This window comes from Piliocolobus tephrosceles, chromosome 13 (assembly GCF_002776525.5).
Source record: "Piliocolobus tephrosceles isolate RC106 chromosome 13, ASM277652v3, whole genome shotgun sequence".
In the NCBI taxonomy this organism is placed as follows: Eukaryota; Metazoa; Chordata; class Mammalia; order Primates; family Cercopithecidae; genus Piliocolobus; species Piliocolobus tephrosceles.
This window is the reverse complement of record NC_045446.1, coordinates 68,872,770-68,886,873: the sequence shown is the minus strand read 5'-3', so window position 1 is coordinate 68,886,873 and position 14,104 is coordinate 68,872,770. Positions and strand designations below refer to the sequence as shown.

At 44.9% G+C, this 14,104-nt stretch overlaps 1 protein-coding gene across 1 annotated transcript in view; it reads left to right on the top strand.

Moving 5' to 3' along the window:
* Positions 1-14,104, top strand: part of TENM4 (teneurin transmembrane protein 4) — an 800,850-nt gene that overhangs the window by 743,266 nt on the left and 43,480 nt on the right. The window contains exons 26-27 of the mRNA XM_026446989.2: positions 3,994-4,226; positions 8,230-8,384. Of these exons, the coding sequence (XP_026302774.1) occupies positions 3,994-4,226; positions 8,230-8,384 (388 nt within the window). The remainder of the gene's footprint in view (positions 1-3,993; positions 4,227-8,229; positions 8,385-14,104) is intronic.

Below are 14,104 nucleotides of genomic sequence, written 5' to 3'. Positions count from 1 at the left end.
CCGAAGGCCATGGTTCCCAAATCTGGCTGTGCCTCCAAGTCACCTGGAAAGATCTCAAAGGTATAGATGCCCACACCCTTCCATCATTATGGGTAAGACTATTTTTAAAGCTCTCCAGGCCATTATGATGTGTAGCCATGTTTGAGAACCATCACTCTAAGATTGTTAGCAGTGAGCGTTTCCTATGTATACTCCAGCCAGGGAGGCTGATTTCCTTTCATAAATTCAGCAGAACTTTCTGGAATACTTATTCTGCATCAGCCCAGTACAAAGCAGCAGAGACTGGTAATCAGTCCCGGCTCTTGAAGAGTTCAAGGTTTCATCCAAGAGACAGATAATTAAACAGAAAAGTTTAACTGGTGCTACAGATACTAAAAGTATAAACTTCATAAGCTCTAGTAAAGACACAATGAAGGAAGAGGCCAGTTCTACCAGTGGGGAAGAAGTGGGGGTTCAGGAATGGCATTACAGATTAGCTGAACCTCAGAAGACGAGCAGCTACTCCCAGGTGAATGTGGGCAGAGGAACCTTTTAGATTCTGAGCAGCAGCGTGGGGAAGTAGAAAGAACGCAGACTTTGAAGTCAAGCAGAACTCGGTTGGAATTTCATCCTGCCGCTTAGGATTCTGTGGTCCCAGACAAGTCACTTCACCTCTTCCAGTCTCAGTTTTCTGAAATATAAGGGAGGAAAGTACCTACCTTATATGGTAGTTGTGAAGAAAATGAGGTCGAGTGCTAGTGCAGCATCTGGGACAGAATGGGCATCCCTAGGTGTCACAGATGCGTTCCTGTCTGTGGTAGTCATCTCTGCAGTTCTGTTCTGCAGACAGGTGGTGCTTCAGCCTGGTGGAGTCGAGATGGGCATCACAGACGCAGGTGCAGCTCCCAGTGCCAGGGGGCAGGAGGACTAAATGAGCTGAATGTTCAGAGAGCTCTGCAAACTAGAAAGGGCTGTTGAGACGTATAATTTCATTTGATCCTAATGACAAGCCTGTGAGCATAGCCGAGCAGGGACTTAGTCATTTGACAGCTAAGGGACCTATGATTTGGACTATTTAGGTGACTTGCCTAAATGAGAGCCCACACTTTCTAAGTTCAAAGCTAGCTGTTGTTTTCCCTATGCTTAACTTACCAGCAGACCTCAAATTTGTCCTTGGGCCAAAAGATGCAGCCACAGCTCTTATAGACTGTGGGATAATCCTGCCAGTGCCACCCTGTCCTGGAATTCACTGATCTGAGAAGCTCCACATGAGTGATACTTCTCTGGAGCAGTGCAGGGAGACATGAGACGGAAACTCAGGGGGCTAATCTACATTGACAGGGCCCCTCACCATATCCCTCAGGGACCCTTTTCTGCTGAGGTAAATAGCACCAGTTTATCATGAGTGATGTGCAAAGAAATGAAAAAAATCATCCCGCCTCAGAGCTGCCATCAGAAAAGCAAAAAGATCAAGGCTGCCCCAGCATTACACAGTAGGATCTAAGGTCACCGCATTTTATTTAGCCAGGATTGATGTCATCTGGGAAGATTAAATCTGTGCTACATTATAGGGTAAGTCACAGGGGACATTTCAAAATAGACAGGATACCTGTCCTGTTTACTGCTACCCCCAGAAGAGAAATAAAAGAAGAGCTAAATAATGTGAATGCAAACACTACCTAAGTAATCTAAAAATAGATATGCCATCTACTTAAAACAAGTGACTGCTATGGGCTGGAAGGCATGAAGCAGAACATTGGAAAAACAAAACTGAACAAAATCCAGTCTCTTCTCTTCAAGTATTGATGATCGGGTTTTGGAGGCACACACATAAATGAACAGTCACAGCATTACGTCCTATCATCCAGAAATGATGCACAGGGAGAAGGCTGGGGAAGATTTGCAGAGGAGGGAGCATTTGAACTGATAGGTGAAGGGTGAGTAGGAAAAGGGAGGCGTGGGGCATACTACAGAGCAGGAGCAGCAGGTGTAGGCAGACTTGAGGTGTGCTGCAGGGACAGGTCTGTGGCCAGGTGCAGGGTGTCTGGGAGGGGAGGGAGGATGGAAGGGTGGAGCAGCATAGCAGAAAGCTGGGATTTGTGCAGGGACGGGGGAGGGGGGAAGCTCTTAACTTCTCTGTAAGATTAAGGAGTCCCAGAAGGGAAAGCATTGAAATGGCAGGTTGGTATTTGGGTTAGATCAAGAATGACTTGAAGAGGACCCAGGCTACAGGCGGAGAGACCTCCCCTTGGTTCGAGAAGGATGTGACAGGACAGTAGTATTAGGGTTAGAGAGGAAAGACAGTTGGAGAAAATCCTATCAGGTTAGTTGAATTCAGGGAGAGAAAACCAAGGAAGGAAAGCCTTGGGTTTGGATGCCTGGCCCTTTTCGAGGTAGCCAGGCCCCAAGGACACTGTCCAAGGCAAGAGACACTTATAATGACAAACCTACCAGGGCCAGATTAAGCCCTTCCGTGACTTGCGTACTGAAAAGATTATGGTGTCCCAGTCTTCATAGGGAATTCAAAAAACACCAATCTGTAAAATAAAATTTTGCTTTTCAAAAGGACCCAAAACTTACATACCTGATCAATGCAAAATAGCTTCTTTCTAGACTTTTCAAATTATCTTGCTTTCGTCTTGAAGGGGGTCTGCAGTGCTCCGGCCCTGCTGGTGCTCTCATCACTGCTCAGTCTGTCCTGAGTCCCTTAGCCCAGTTATACCTCACTGTGCAGTGAAAATGGCCAGCACCAGGCCATCCAGTCCAAACAGAGAGAGCTTCCTTTGAATCAAAATACCTTCGGGAGACTTGGAAGGGGCTGCCAATATTGAGATGCAGTTTTAGGGCCCAGCGAATGTTCAGGCCATGCACAGGAACTTAAAATTAGCTTTTCAGAAGCACCAAGTTCAACTTCAATGTGCCCTAGACTTGAAAGAAATTGTATATCAGTACCAGGGGATAAAAAATTTCAGGCTTAATAAGAGTTATCTACTACATAGTCGTCTCCAAGTGCAAGAAGAGACACAATCATTGGTAATTAAAATAATTATCATTGAGCATCTACTACGCTATGCTACTTTGCATTTATTATTTTCTCTCTAATTTCCCCAATATACCAGCAAGGTAGCTGTTAACACCCCCATTTTGCACATAAAGACAATTCGAGGCCCAGGAGGCCTGGTAACTTGCCCAAGTTGCAAAACCAGGAAATTACAGAGCTAGACTTGGAACCCAGACCGATCTGACTCCAAATCCTGTGCCTTTTCCTCACCCTGTGGCTAGAGGCAGTGCTTTGTCTCTTCAAGGCCTCTCTGTAGTCAAACTTCTCTCTCCTCTGTTGGCACAGCCTGCTCTTTATAACTGTTTTCCAGAAACAGAACCATCATTAGCACTGCTCTTCTGTGTTGCTTTTTCCCTTGGGTTTCACTGCAAATTACAAATTAATCCTGCAGTTCATTTATATCTGACTGCCAGAGGGAGACTCCTGGGCTCCTGATAAGTGTAACATGGGTATCCACTGAAGACAGCGTTGATGCTGACCAGGAGTCAGAGCCAGCCAGGGTTTCATCCATCAGTCCCAGGATGGAGATGAAGGATTGCTGTAAAAATTTCCCTGTGGAAAAGGGCTTGTGTTTTTGAACTCTTGAAGTGTTTTTTTTTTTTTAAGTCAAGAGCATCCATGTTTCTAGCTTGAGTGAACGGGACACCTATAGTAGGCCTCAGTGGTCATCTTCTTAAGAAAACATGTATTTAGCACCTGATACAAACATGGCACTGAGATGGTCATCTCAATCATTGGCAGGGGGTTTTTGCAAGAATAGTTGGGTGGGAGGGATAGTTAAGCCAACTACTGAGGTCAGAAAAAATGGGAAACCATCACCCAAAATAGGGGCATCATCCCCATAAGACATTTTTGCTTTGGATTCTAAAGGGCCAGGGGTTCATCTGTACATCTCCAGCTACACATAGGAAAGAAGAAAATGCTCATCAGTTGGCCATGTCTTTGTTTTCTAGTCACAGTCCAGCACACAAATACTACCTGACCACAGACCCCATGAGCGGCGCCGTCTTCCTTTCTGACACCAACAGCCGGCGGGTCTTTAAAATCAAGTCCACTGTGGTGGTGAAGGACCTTGTCAAGAACTCTGAGGTGGTTGCAGGGACAGGTGACCAGTGCCTCCCCTTTGATGACACTCGCTGCGGGGATGGTGGGAAGGCCACAGAAGCCACACTCACCAATCCCAGGGGTAAGACCTTGCCTTAGAAATATTGTCAATAACATTTATTGGAGTATTTTCCATTTCAGAAAATTATGCATGATTAATATTGCAAAAATATTTGGAAAATACCAAGAAATGTATGGAGGATGGTGAAAACTGAAAATTCCACCTGCCAAAAATACTCCCAGTTAACATTTCCTGTCTTCTCTGCTAGTCTTTTTTCAAAGTGTTTGTGTATATGTAGTGTTTACTAAAAACAAACAAAATGAGATCACGTTAAGCAAACTGTTTTAGCAAACTGCTTTTTTTCCCTAAATGCTAGATCATTAACATTCCTCCATGTCATTAAATGTGTACTCATTTTTAGTGACTATATAGTATTCCAGCAAATGGATGTCCCAATCTTCTACTATTGGACGTGTATGCTGTCTCTCATGTTACTGTTACTCAAAAACATTTTAGCGTATCATATTTTCGTATGTTCATGTGCTGTTGGGTGGGTTAACTGTAGGTCTCAATTCTGAGTCCCTGAAGAAGTTGAACCTCTAAATGCCCGCAATCACAATTTTTCCTTCGCTTATTCAGCAAATATTTGAGTACATAGAGTACAATGGTTACATATATAAGTTCATCATAGCAGAATAAATAAGACCTGAGTGTGAATTACTGTGACATGGGTGAGAGGAAGAGGTGCTCCCTGAGAAGCAAGACGAAAGAGGCTGTTCATGGGGGTTTAGAGCCAAGAGAGACCCCTGTGCCTTGGAGACTGGGAAAGCTTTTCGGAGAAGCCATCATTGTCCACACTCAGTGGAGTGTTCACTATGTTGCAACCCCTATAGCCAGTGACTTACGGTGTCTAAGCTCTAGGGTCCTCAGTGATAGAATGGGGTAACAATGCCATTAGTGTCTACCTCCTAGGCTTATTCTGATGGTCAAAATTAATATGTTTAATAATAACCTATGGAAACATTATAAGTGATTGTATTATTAAATAGTTCCAGACTTCCGGGCCTAGTTTCAAATCAAAGCGGGAGATTCTAGTGAAATCTGGCATTCAAATTCAGACTTTGTCATCTACAGCTGACTGACTTTGGGCAAATCACTGAAGCTCTCTAAGCCTCATTTTCCTCATATATGTAATAAGGATATGCTACACAGTTGTGGTACAGATTGAATATTATTAGGAATGTAAATGCTTAACACAGTACTACCAGGCACATGGTAAACACCCCATAAATGATGATTCCTATTATTGTTGTTCCATTATATCACATCACATCATATCATGTCACATTGTCTCTGCCACATACCTGGAGTGTCAGGTGGTAATTGTGTGGGGTAAATATTGTATCAACAAAGGTTAATCCCTCCTAATTATGATTTCCAAATACTGAGAGAGCAGCCAGGAGTGAAAGAATTCTAGGCTTGCGCTTTGAAGCCCTGTATGGTTTTCCTCTGCCACTAGCTGGCTCTGGGACCTCCTCCCCTGGCCCTCAGTTTCCCCATTGGTCAATGAATGAACAGGCTGGGCTAAATAATCCCCAAGACCCTTTGCAGCCACAGTATTCTACTCTCTTAGGTTTAAAACAGTTTTATCTGAGAATTTTTATTCTCTCCAGGGCTTTTTCAGTTGTTCTCCACACATGTGTGTTCTCTTCCCCGCCCTCGCAGCCCCTCACCCTCACACTGATGAAGTGGCAGTGCATTTACGGCATTTACGCAAAAGTCTGTGATTAACCCAGATAGAAATCGCAAGGGTGACACGATATGCAGGCACTTTGCAGCAGGGAGGAGAAAAGATGTCCATCTATTTAACACAACAAAAGGAGAAAAATTTAGGTAAATAATTGGGGACAGATCACTTCTATTAGCCTGTGCAGCCAACTCTGTAAACAAGAAACCCAACTATTCGTGGAGCACTCATCAGTCCAAACAGATGGAAGAGAAAGATGGGGCATAGCCAGGCAGACAAGAAAATGCCTGTCTTGGCACTTAAAGAATGAAATTAATGTACATTCAAGACAGGACCATGAGAAAGCCTTCCCAGTCTTGAGGCTGCCTAGTCCTCTGTGTGAAATCACTCTCCTGCCTGACCAGCCTAAGAAGGAACAGTTGGTGCTCCGGCAGGTTCTCAGCACTCAGAGGCCACTGGGCATATTAAAGTACCCTGCTTGCCAGTGAGAGACACGTGGGCCCCCAGAGCAAAGGCCTTGAAACCCACGAAGTGCCAGCCACTTTCTCATCATTACAATGGTCATTAATAATTATTGAGGGCTAATTACTACAAGTCAGATGTTAGAATCCCCGTTTTATCAATGAGGAAACGAAGACTTAAAAGTGAAGTAATGTGCCAAGTTAATACGACCAGAAAATTTTATAATTCAAGTCTCTCCACTTCAGTGAAGCCTTCCTGACCCTTCTTCCACTGCCTTCCCCAGAGAAAACATAGCAGAACAAAAGTGACCAGAATCTCCTGTATTTTACCATGACCCTCTCGAGTCTGTCCTTTCCTGTGATCCTCACATGGTACTGATTCATTCCTGTGCCTTCCATTCTAAACTGGGTGCTCCCCGGGGCCATGTCCCATCTGTATCCCATGACAGTTCATGGTTATGTCTGACTCTTGCAATTCTGAAGCTGGGATGGAAATTACTATCACTCATGAACACTATTAAAGCATGCCCTGGTCCCAGTCCCAGCCACCCCCTGAATTAGTATTTCCAGGAGTTAGGCCAGCAGGTGTATATTGAAAAACCTCTTCAGGTGCCTCTGATGCACATCGCAGGCTGAGAGGTACTGATATAGTGTAGTGGTTTGCAGACTCTGGTTTGTGTCATTAGCACCCAAGGTGCTTGTCAAAACTGCAGATAGAAGCTCAGACTCCACTTGAGATATTCTGAATCAGCTACCTGGGGGGTGCAGTTTAGCAAGCTCCCCAGGGGATCCCCATACACATCCAAGAGTGAGAAATACAGATTTGGAACAATCTCATTGTTTGACAGCTGGGAAGACAAACACAGAGATGCTCAGTGACTTGCCCAAGGACACACAAGCTGGATCAGGGAGAAAGTTAACAGGATGAGACGGTCTAGTAAATGGAGCAGGTAACGTTGAGTAATGGTTCTGACCCCTCTCCTCAGTGTGCTGCCTTTAGAAATTCAGTTCAACAATATTCTCTACACAAATCCATAGGATTCTCTTCAGATTCTGTACTCTCGTAATGATCAATGAGACTAAAATAATAAGAATAGAAAAGCATGAAGGACGGGCCAGGCCCGGTAGCTCACGCCTGTAATCCCAGCACTTTGGGAAGCCAAGGCGGGTGGATCACCTGAGGTCGGGATTTCAAGACCAACCTGGGCAACATGGTGAAACCTCATCTCTACTAAACATACAAAAAAAAAAAAAAAAAAAAAAAAAAAAACATTAGCCAGGCATAGTGGCGCATGCCTATAGTCCCAGCTACTCAGGAAGCTAAGGCAGAAGAATTGCTTGCACCTGAGAGGCAGAGGTTGCAGTGAGCCGAGATCATGCCACTGCACTCCAACCTGGGTGACAGAACGAGAGTCTCTCAAAAAAAAAAGAAAGAAAGAAAAAGAAAAATGGTTACCAAAAGGGGAACTGATTATTATAATTACAGAGCTTCAGAAATAGGTGAATTTAAATAACTCACAGTGTTAATACTGAAAAAGATCCTCCTTACTACTATATCCCTAGTGCTTAAAAAACCCCAGAAGTTATGAATCCAGGTTTAGTGGATGACTAAGGTGATACATTAAGATCTCAGGAGGCAGCAAGGTAGGAGGACCAGAGCCCTGGAAGATCTGAAAACCTAGGTTCTAATCCCGGCTTTGAACAAGTCACTCAAGGCCTCTGAGCCTGGGACTCCTCCTCTTTGAGAGAGGAATGAAGGTTGTGGGAGGACCAAACCCAATCATGGAGAGGTGCTGTCAGCTAGCAAGGCTCCAGGAATGTGCGTGCCGTTGTCATCTCTGATGCTGAATTCCTGTTTTGGTTTCTCTGCCCACAGGCATCACAGTGGACAAGTTTGGGCTGATCTACTTCGTGGACGGCACCATGATCAGACGCATCGATCAGAATGGGATCATCTCCACCCTGCTCGGCTCCAATGATCTCACATCAGCCCGGCCCCTCAGCTGTGACTCTGTCATGGATATTTCCCAGGTAAGATGGCTTCATCTACCAGAGCCCTGGGACTGCCCACTCATCCTCTCATCTGCCACCCAGCCAGCCTGCTGGCCATTCACCTTTGCACTGATAAGCCTTTAAAGAGCACCTACTTGGTGCCAGGCTGTGATGAGAACCAAGGACACAAAGATAAGTAAGACACAACCATGTCCTGGGAGTTCACCATCGGGAGTAACAAGTAGAAGCTCAGGGGACAGCGAAGAAATCTCCCCAAGGAAACCTCAACAGCAGCAGAGTAGGATAGACAGAGCTTTCCACCACGTGACATTCAATCCATTGCCACCTGAATTTCATCTTTGGTAATAACACTGATGGGTATTTGTACATTGCCTGTTCTCTTTCTAAGCTACATGAGGACAGAAATTCTGTAATTAACTAGGATGCCTGGTTACCCAAATTTGGGCACCGTCTATACTTGCTGATTGATTAATCGATTGATTGAATCCTACCTTTTGCCACTCACTCACTCAGTAACTTTAGACAGGTTTTCTAAAGTCTTTTGAGCCTCACTTTTTATATTTGTAAAATGGCAATAATTCACTTCAGGCCAGTAGGATTACTCTAAAGATACAGTAAACAGTGCATGCACAACTCCTAGCATTGCTTGGCCCTTCAGAGGTGATGAACAAAAGATAGAGTGCCTGCTTTCACATGGGAGGTGACATTTATGCGAGTTTTACAGGTTGAATAGAAGAGGGGTTTGCTGAGTGACAAGAAAGAAAAGGAGACATTTCACACAAAGGAAACAGCACGTGCAAACGCACAAAGATGTTAATGAGGCTGGTACACTCAAAGAATGGTGGAAAATTGAAAACCATAGCATAGGGTGCTTGGAAGCGGGTGGCCGCAGTTAAAACAGGAAGCATGGTTTGGTCCAGGTAGGGAAGGACCCTGCTGTACCATGCCAAAGAGTTTGGACATTTGCAGGTGGATACCAGGAACCCATTGTAGGTCAAAAAGAGACGCAAGTGACTGGCTATCCAGCATATGCTTAGTACATCCTGTGATGACTTGGCAAGGGTATGTCCTTTGTTGCTGGATCCTTTGGCCGGGCCAGGCCCATGCTGAATCAGTGTCCTGTGCTGCATCTTGCCAACATTACCAAAACCTGGGAAATCAGGAGCATTGAGTTATATCAAATTGCAAATTGATTTCAGCTCCAGCGACATGTAGCTTTTTAAACCCCTTCATTTTTAGGGGAGCCTGCACACACAGGTCCTTTTCCACTGAGTGTGACACCTGCTGCCAGCCTCTCTGGTCATGCCTGCCTCTGTTACTGACATGTATTGCTAAGTCCTTCCACAGAGCCTTGTGGATGCTGCTGGCGGTCCCAGCACTCATGTCACCTCCCCATCACATGCTGGGATGGTTTCCCTCTGCGCCAGCTGATATGATTGTTACACTCCAGAATGGAAGCTGTTCTCTGCCACTCGTCTTTGCAGTTTTGGCAGGCTTACCCTTGCTGGCTAGTGAGTTTCCCTCTCCGGTCTGTGAGCAAGCTTGAATTACCCGTCAGGAAGCCACCATGGCCTAAGGATGTGCATACAAGTATTTTCAATTCTCAAAATGGGCCCTCAACCAGCCAGCACAGGGTGCCGAAAATTTTCAGTCCACACATCGGAAAATTGTTTAACTTTAGATAGAGGTACTGCCAACCAGTCGGATCAGAGGCTTGAAAGACAACGGGCATATGGTGGAGGGGGAAAAAATGCTCAAACTCACACTTAGATTCAGAAATCCTGGACTGAAATCTCTACCCCCGGCCCTCACTACCTTTGCCTAAATGTCAGCATGGGATCTTCTTTCACCAAACTCTCCAACACTGGCATCTATGTTACAGACAGATATGCGCAGGTGTCACTGGCTTTCATTCTCAGAGCTTCCTCTCTATTCTGCTGCCCCGTGGGGAGCAGGGAGTTAAGCCAGAGACAGCACGCAGCTCAGAGGCATGAGTGAGAAGGTGAGAGCCAAGGAACTTGGACCAGCTCCTTTGGGAGGAGACAAACCCAGGCCCAAAAAGAAACTAAAGAGAGAGGCACAGAGCAGAGAAGGAACAGAAGGAAGTTGTTGCACCCTGTTAAGAAGTGGAGATGGCCACCACTGGCAGAGAATAACTCTATGCTTAGGATCCAAAATAAGAACTTAGTATGTGCCAGGCACTCTGTAAGAAATGGGGGTACAGGATAAGTACAACGTCTCTTTTCTTACTTAGCTATCACAATAGTCTCATGGGGTAGAGCTGATCTACCCCATTTTATAGATAAGAATACTGAGGTGTGATGAAAGAAAATACATTTTTAAATGTAGAGCCCTGTACCAGGTTCCATCAGGGATATGGAAATGAGGTTTTTCATGAAATTATGTACATAAATTATCTAGTACAGTGCCCAGCGGCTAGGAAAAGGATGTGAATACTAGTTCCCTTTAAAATCCACAGATAACTTCCATGTACATTGTCTCATTTAATCTTCACAACTACCTTATGTAATGTGTATTATCCCCTTTTACATATAGAGAAAGAAGTTTGGTGTTTAAGAAACTTGGGTTAGGTAACACATGTAGCAATTGTGGAACTGGAATAGGAAGTGAGGTGTCCTGACCCCAATCTCTCACTCTCTCTGTACCATTTGCTGGTCCTTCCTTCCTTCATTCATTCGACAATCCATTTTTGCAAGAAAATCCCTCTGCAACAAGGCAGCCAGCTCCAAGTGCTTTAATAAAGGCACAGGGTGCTCAGGTGGACAGGGAAGAGGGTACCATTCCACACTGGAACCATGACGCGGAGCTGCAAGACCTCTGAAATTATCAAGTCTAGTCCATTCATTTTGGGGATGGGAAATCAAGTCTCAACATGATCATCACTAATAGGGTGGTGAAACCAGAGAGGCTTAGGTAGTTTGGTGCAGGATCATCACACAGGCAGTGTGACAGAGTGAGGACTGACTCCAAGAACAATGTCCCTTCTCATTTCCCAGGCACCCTGCACATGGCAGAAGGGGAAAGTGTAGGAAAGCACTTGCTCTTCATTCCTTCCTCTCTTTCCTCTCTGGTCTCCCTCCACTAACTCTATCTTCCCCCACTCCTCCCATCAAGGAACCATCTTTTCATCATAACGACAGGCAGAAAGGTCTCCGCAAGCAGGTCCCCAAGGTGCCACAGGACCAGAAGGCATAAAATATTTAGCGGCCAGCATTGACAAGAAGTGGGTTTTAAGAAATTGAAAATTCCCCTGTCACTTTAGAGCCAACTGTGTTCTTGATGCAGCCAAAAGCTGCCCAGAGAGCCTGGGGAGTGTGAAGCAGCAACCCTAGCTGGCAGCAGCCCTGGCGAATTTTCAGGCCCCCTGGCTCTGCAGGGACAGAGGGAGCTGGGAGTAAGGGGACAAGAAGACTTTAGAAAGCAGGACCTGAAGATCATGCTTTAAAGAACTGAGAAAGGGCCTGCCCCCTTCTGAGAATGTCCCTGAGCTGAGGGGACAGATGGAGGTGGCCTCACTCGTGTGTATATAATGTATTAGGGTTTCTTTTTACACTGGTAAACTACCACATGTACATTATAGGAAATATAAGAAGTTAGAAATCACAAAGAAGGAAATTAAGATCACCTTTAATCTTGGTATGGTTAACGTTTTGATATATATCCCTCAAGCACTTAATCTCCTCTTTATCTATAATCTCGCTAAACTTCCTGTATTTTTCCCCAATTGGTATCCCACTGTGCTTACAGTTCTGTAACCTGTTCTTTCTACCTAATACATAGCAAACATTTCTCCATGTCATTAAATATCCATCTATAACATCACTTTTAACAACTACACACAGTATTCTAATTTATGAGCAAACTAAATGTACTATTATTTAGCCAATTCTCAGTTGTTGGGCATATGAGTTGGTTCTTGGTCTTCCTGCTTATTAAAAATGGCTTCATCATTATTAAAAGCACTCTTATAGACAATGGTGCAGACAAGTAAATTCCTGGAAGAGAAACTTCTTATCTAAAGGCTTACACTTAGGTCAAACTCAGTGGCTCACACCTGTAATCCCTGTACTTCAGAAGGCCACGGTAGGCAAATTGCTTGAGCCAAGGAGTTTGAGACTATCCTGGGTTACATGGCAAAGCCCTGTCTCTATAAAAATATATATATTAGCTGGGCATGGTGGCACATGCCTGTAGTACCAGCTACTCAGGAGGCTGAGGTGGGAGGATCACTTTAGCCTGGAAGGTGGAGGCTGCAGTGAGTCAAGATTGTACCACTTCACTCCAGCCTAGGTGACAGAGTGAGACCCTGTCATCATACATAGGTAAATAAAAATAAAGGTATACACTTGCTTAAGCAAGCCCCAAATTGGACCAAATATCAAGGGTTTGTATGGGGCTCAGGAAGTCTAAGGCAATGAATTTTTAGGTGGGATGGAAAAATCAGCAGTAGGGTGCACCTGTCAGCACTTCCAGTCCACACAAAACGTGGCTGGACCTCCTAGGGACACAGGTGGAAAGGGTTCCCCTTAGTGCCAATACCTCCTAGTGTGATAGATCCAACAATTCAGTCGCCAAGTCCACTGAAGAAGACACTCCTCCCCTCAGACCATGCCAGCTGCAGTCCCCTGGGTGCCCACTTGAAGATCCGCCATGACCTATGCCAGTTTCCCAGCCTGGCTCAGAGGAGGCTCCACATGGGGCCCAGCACTTCTGAACTCCTAGTCCCTACAACCAGCTTCAGTAATCCCTTTCACGTGGACCTGTTCTCTGATCTACTAGAACCATTTTCTGGAGCAGGGCTTCATAAACCTCAGTGTGCACAGAAATCACCTGGGGATTTTGCTGAAATGCAGATACTGATTCAGTAGGTTTCAGGGAGGGCTGTCATTCTGCATTCATGCTCAGCTCCTAGGTGAGCTGATGCTGATGACCACACATGAGGAGCAAGGATCCAGTCATGATTCTCAAGCCCACATCAGGATCACTCAGGAAGCTTTTTGAAATAATGCCAATGCCCAAGCTCCACATCTGGGGAACTGATTTCACTCATCAACGGTGGGGTTTGCGCACCATTATTTTCTAAAATCACCACAGATAATTTGAATGTGAGGCTAGATTTCAGAATCACTGGTTGAGAACTATGACAGACAGAGGCCATGGTTAGCTTGTCTTTATATCTCTAGCACTTAGCCAGCTGTTAATCCATGAACTAGAAGAATTGAGAAATCATGTATATATCGTATCAATCATGCATGAAGAATCTTTCTTAAGCCTCTGAACAACAACTACGTCAGCCTCCAGACTCCATCTGCCTTTCCCTCCCATCTCTAGAACACCAGCTGCCATTATTTGGTGGGTTCTGGTGGGTCAGGGACTCTGTGCTGTTGTCATTCCCATTTCCCATATGTGACTATTGAGCCTCAGAGAGACAAAGTAACTTGCCCACAGTCATAAGTAGTAGACTAGGTTCTGAACCCAGGCCTATCTGACTACAAAGTCTACCTTTTGCCTACTATTTTGTTGTTGTTAACTCCTTCTTCATTTTTTTTTTTTTTGTCCCATTTTTGTCAGTCTAATGGGACCATCACATGTCTCAGTGGCAGCTCTTTCATGGTTTTCCGGTGATTAGGGGGCTGACACTTCATTGTTGATGATAGGCTGCATGAGGATCAAGCAAGACTGTATATGAAGCCACTTTGGACACTGTTATGGGCTAC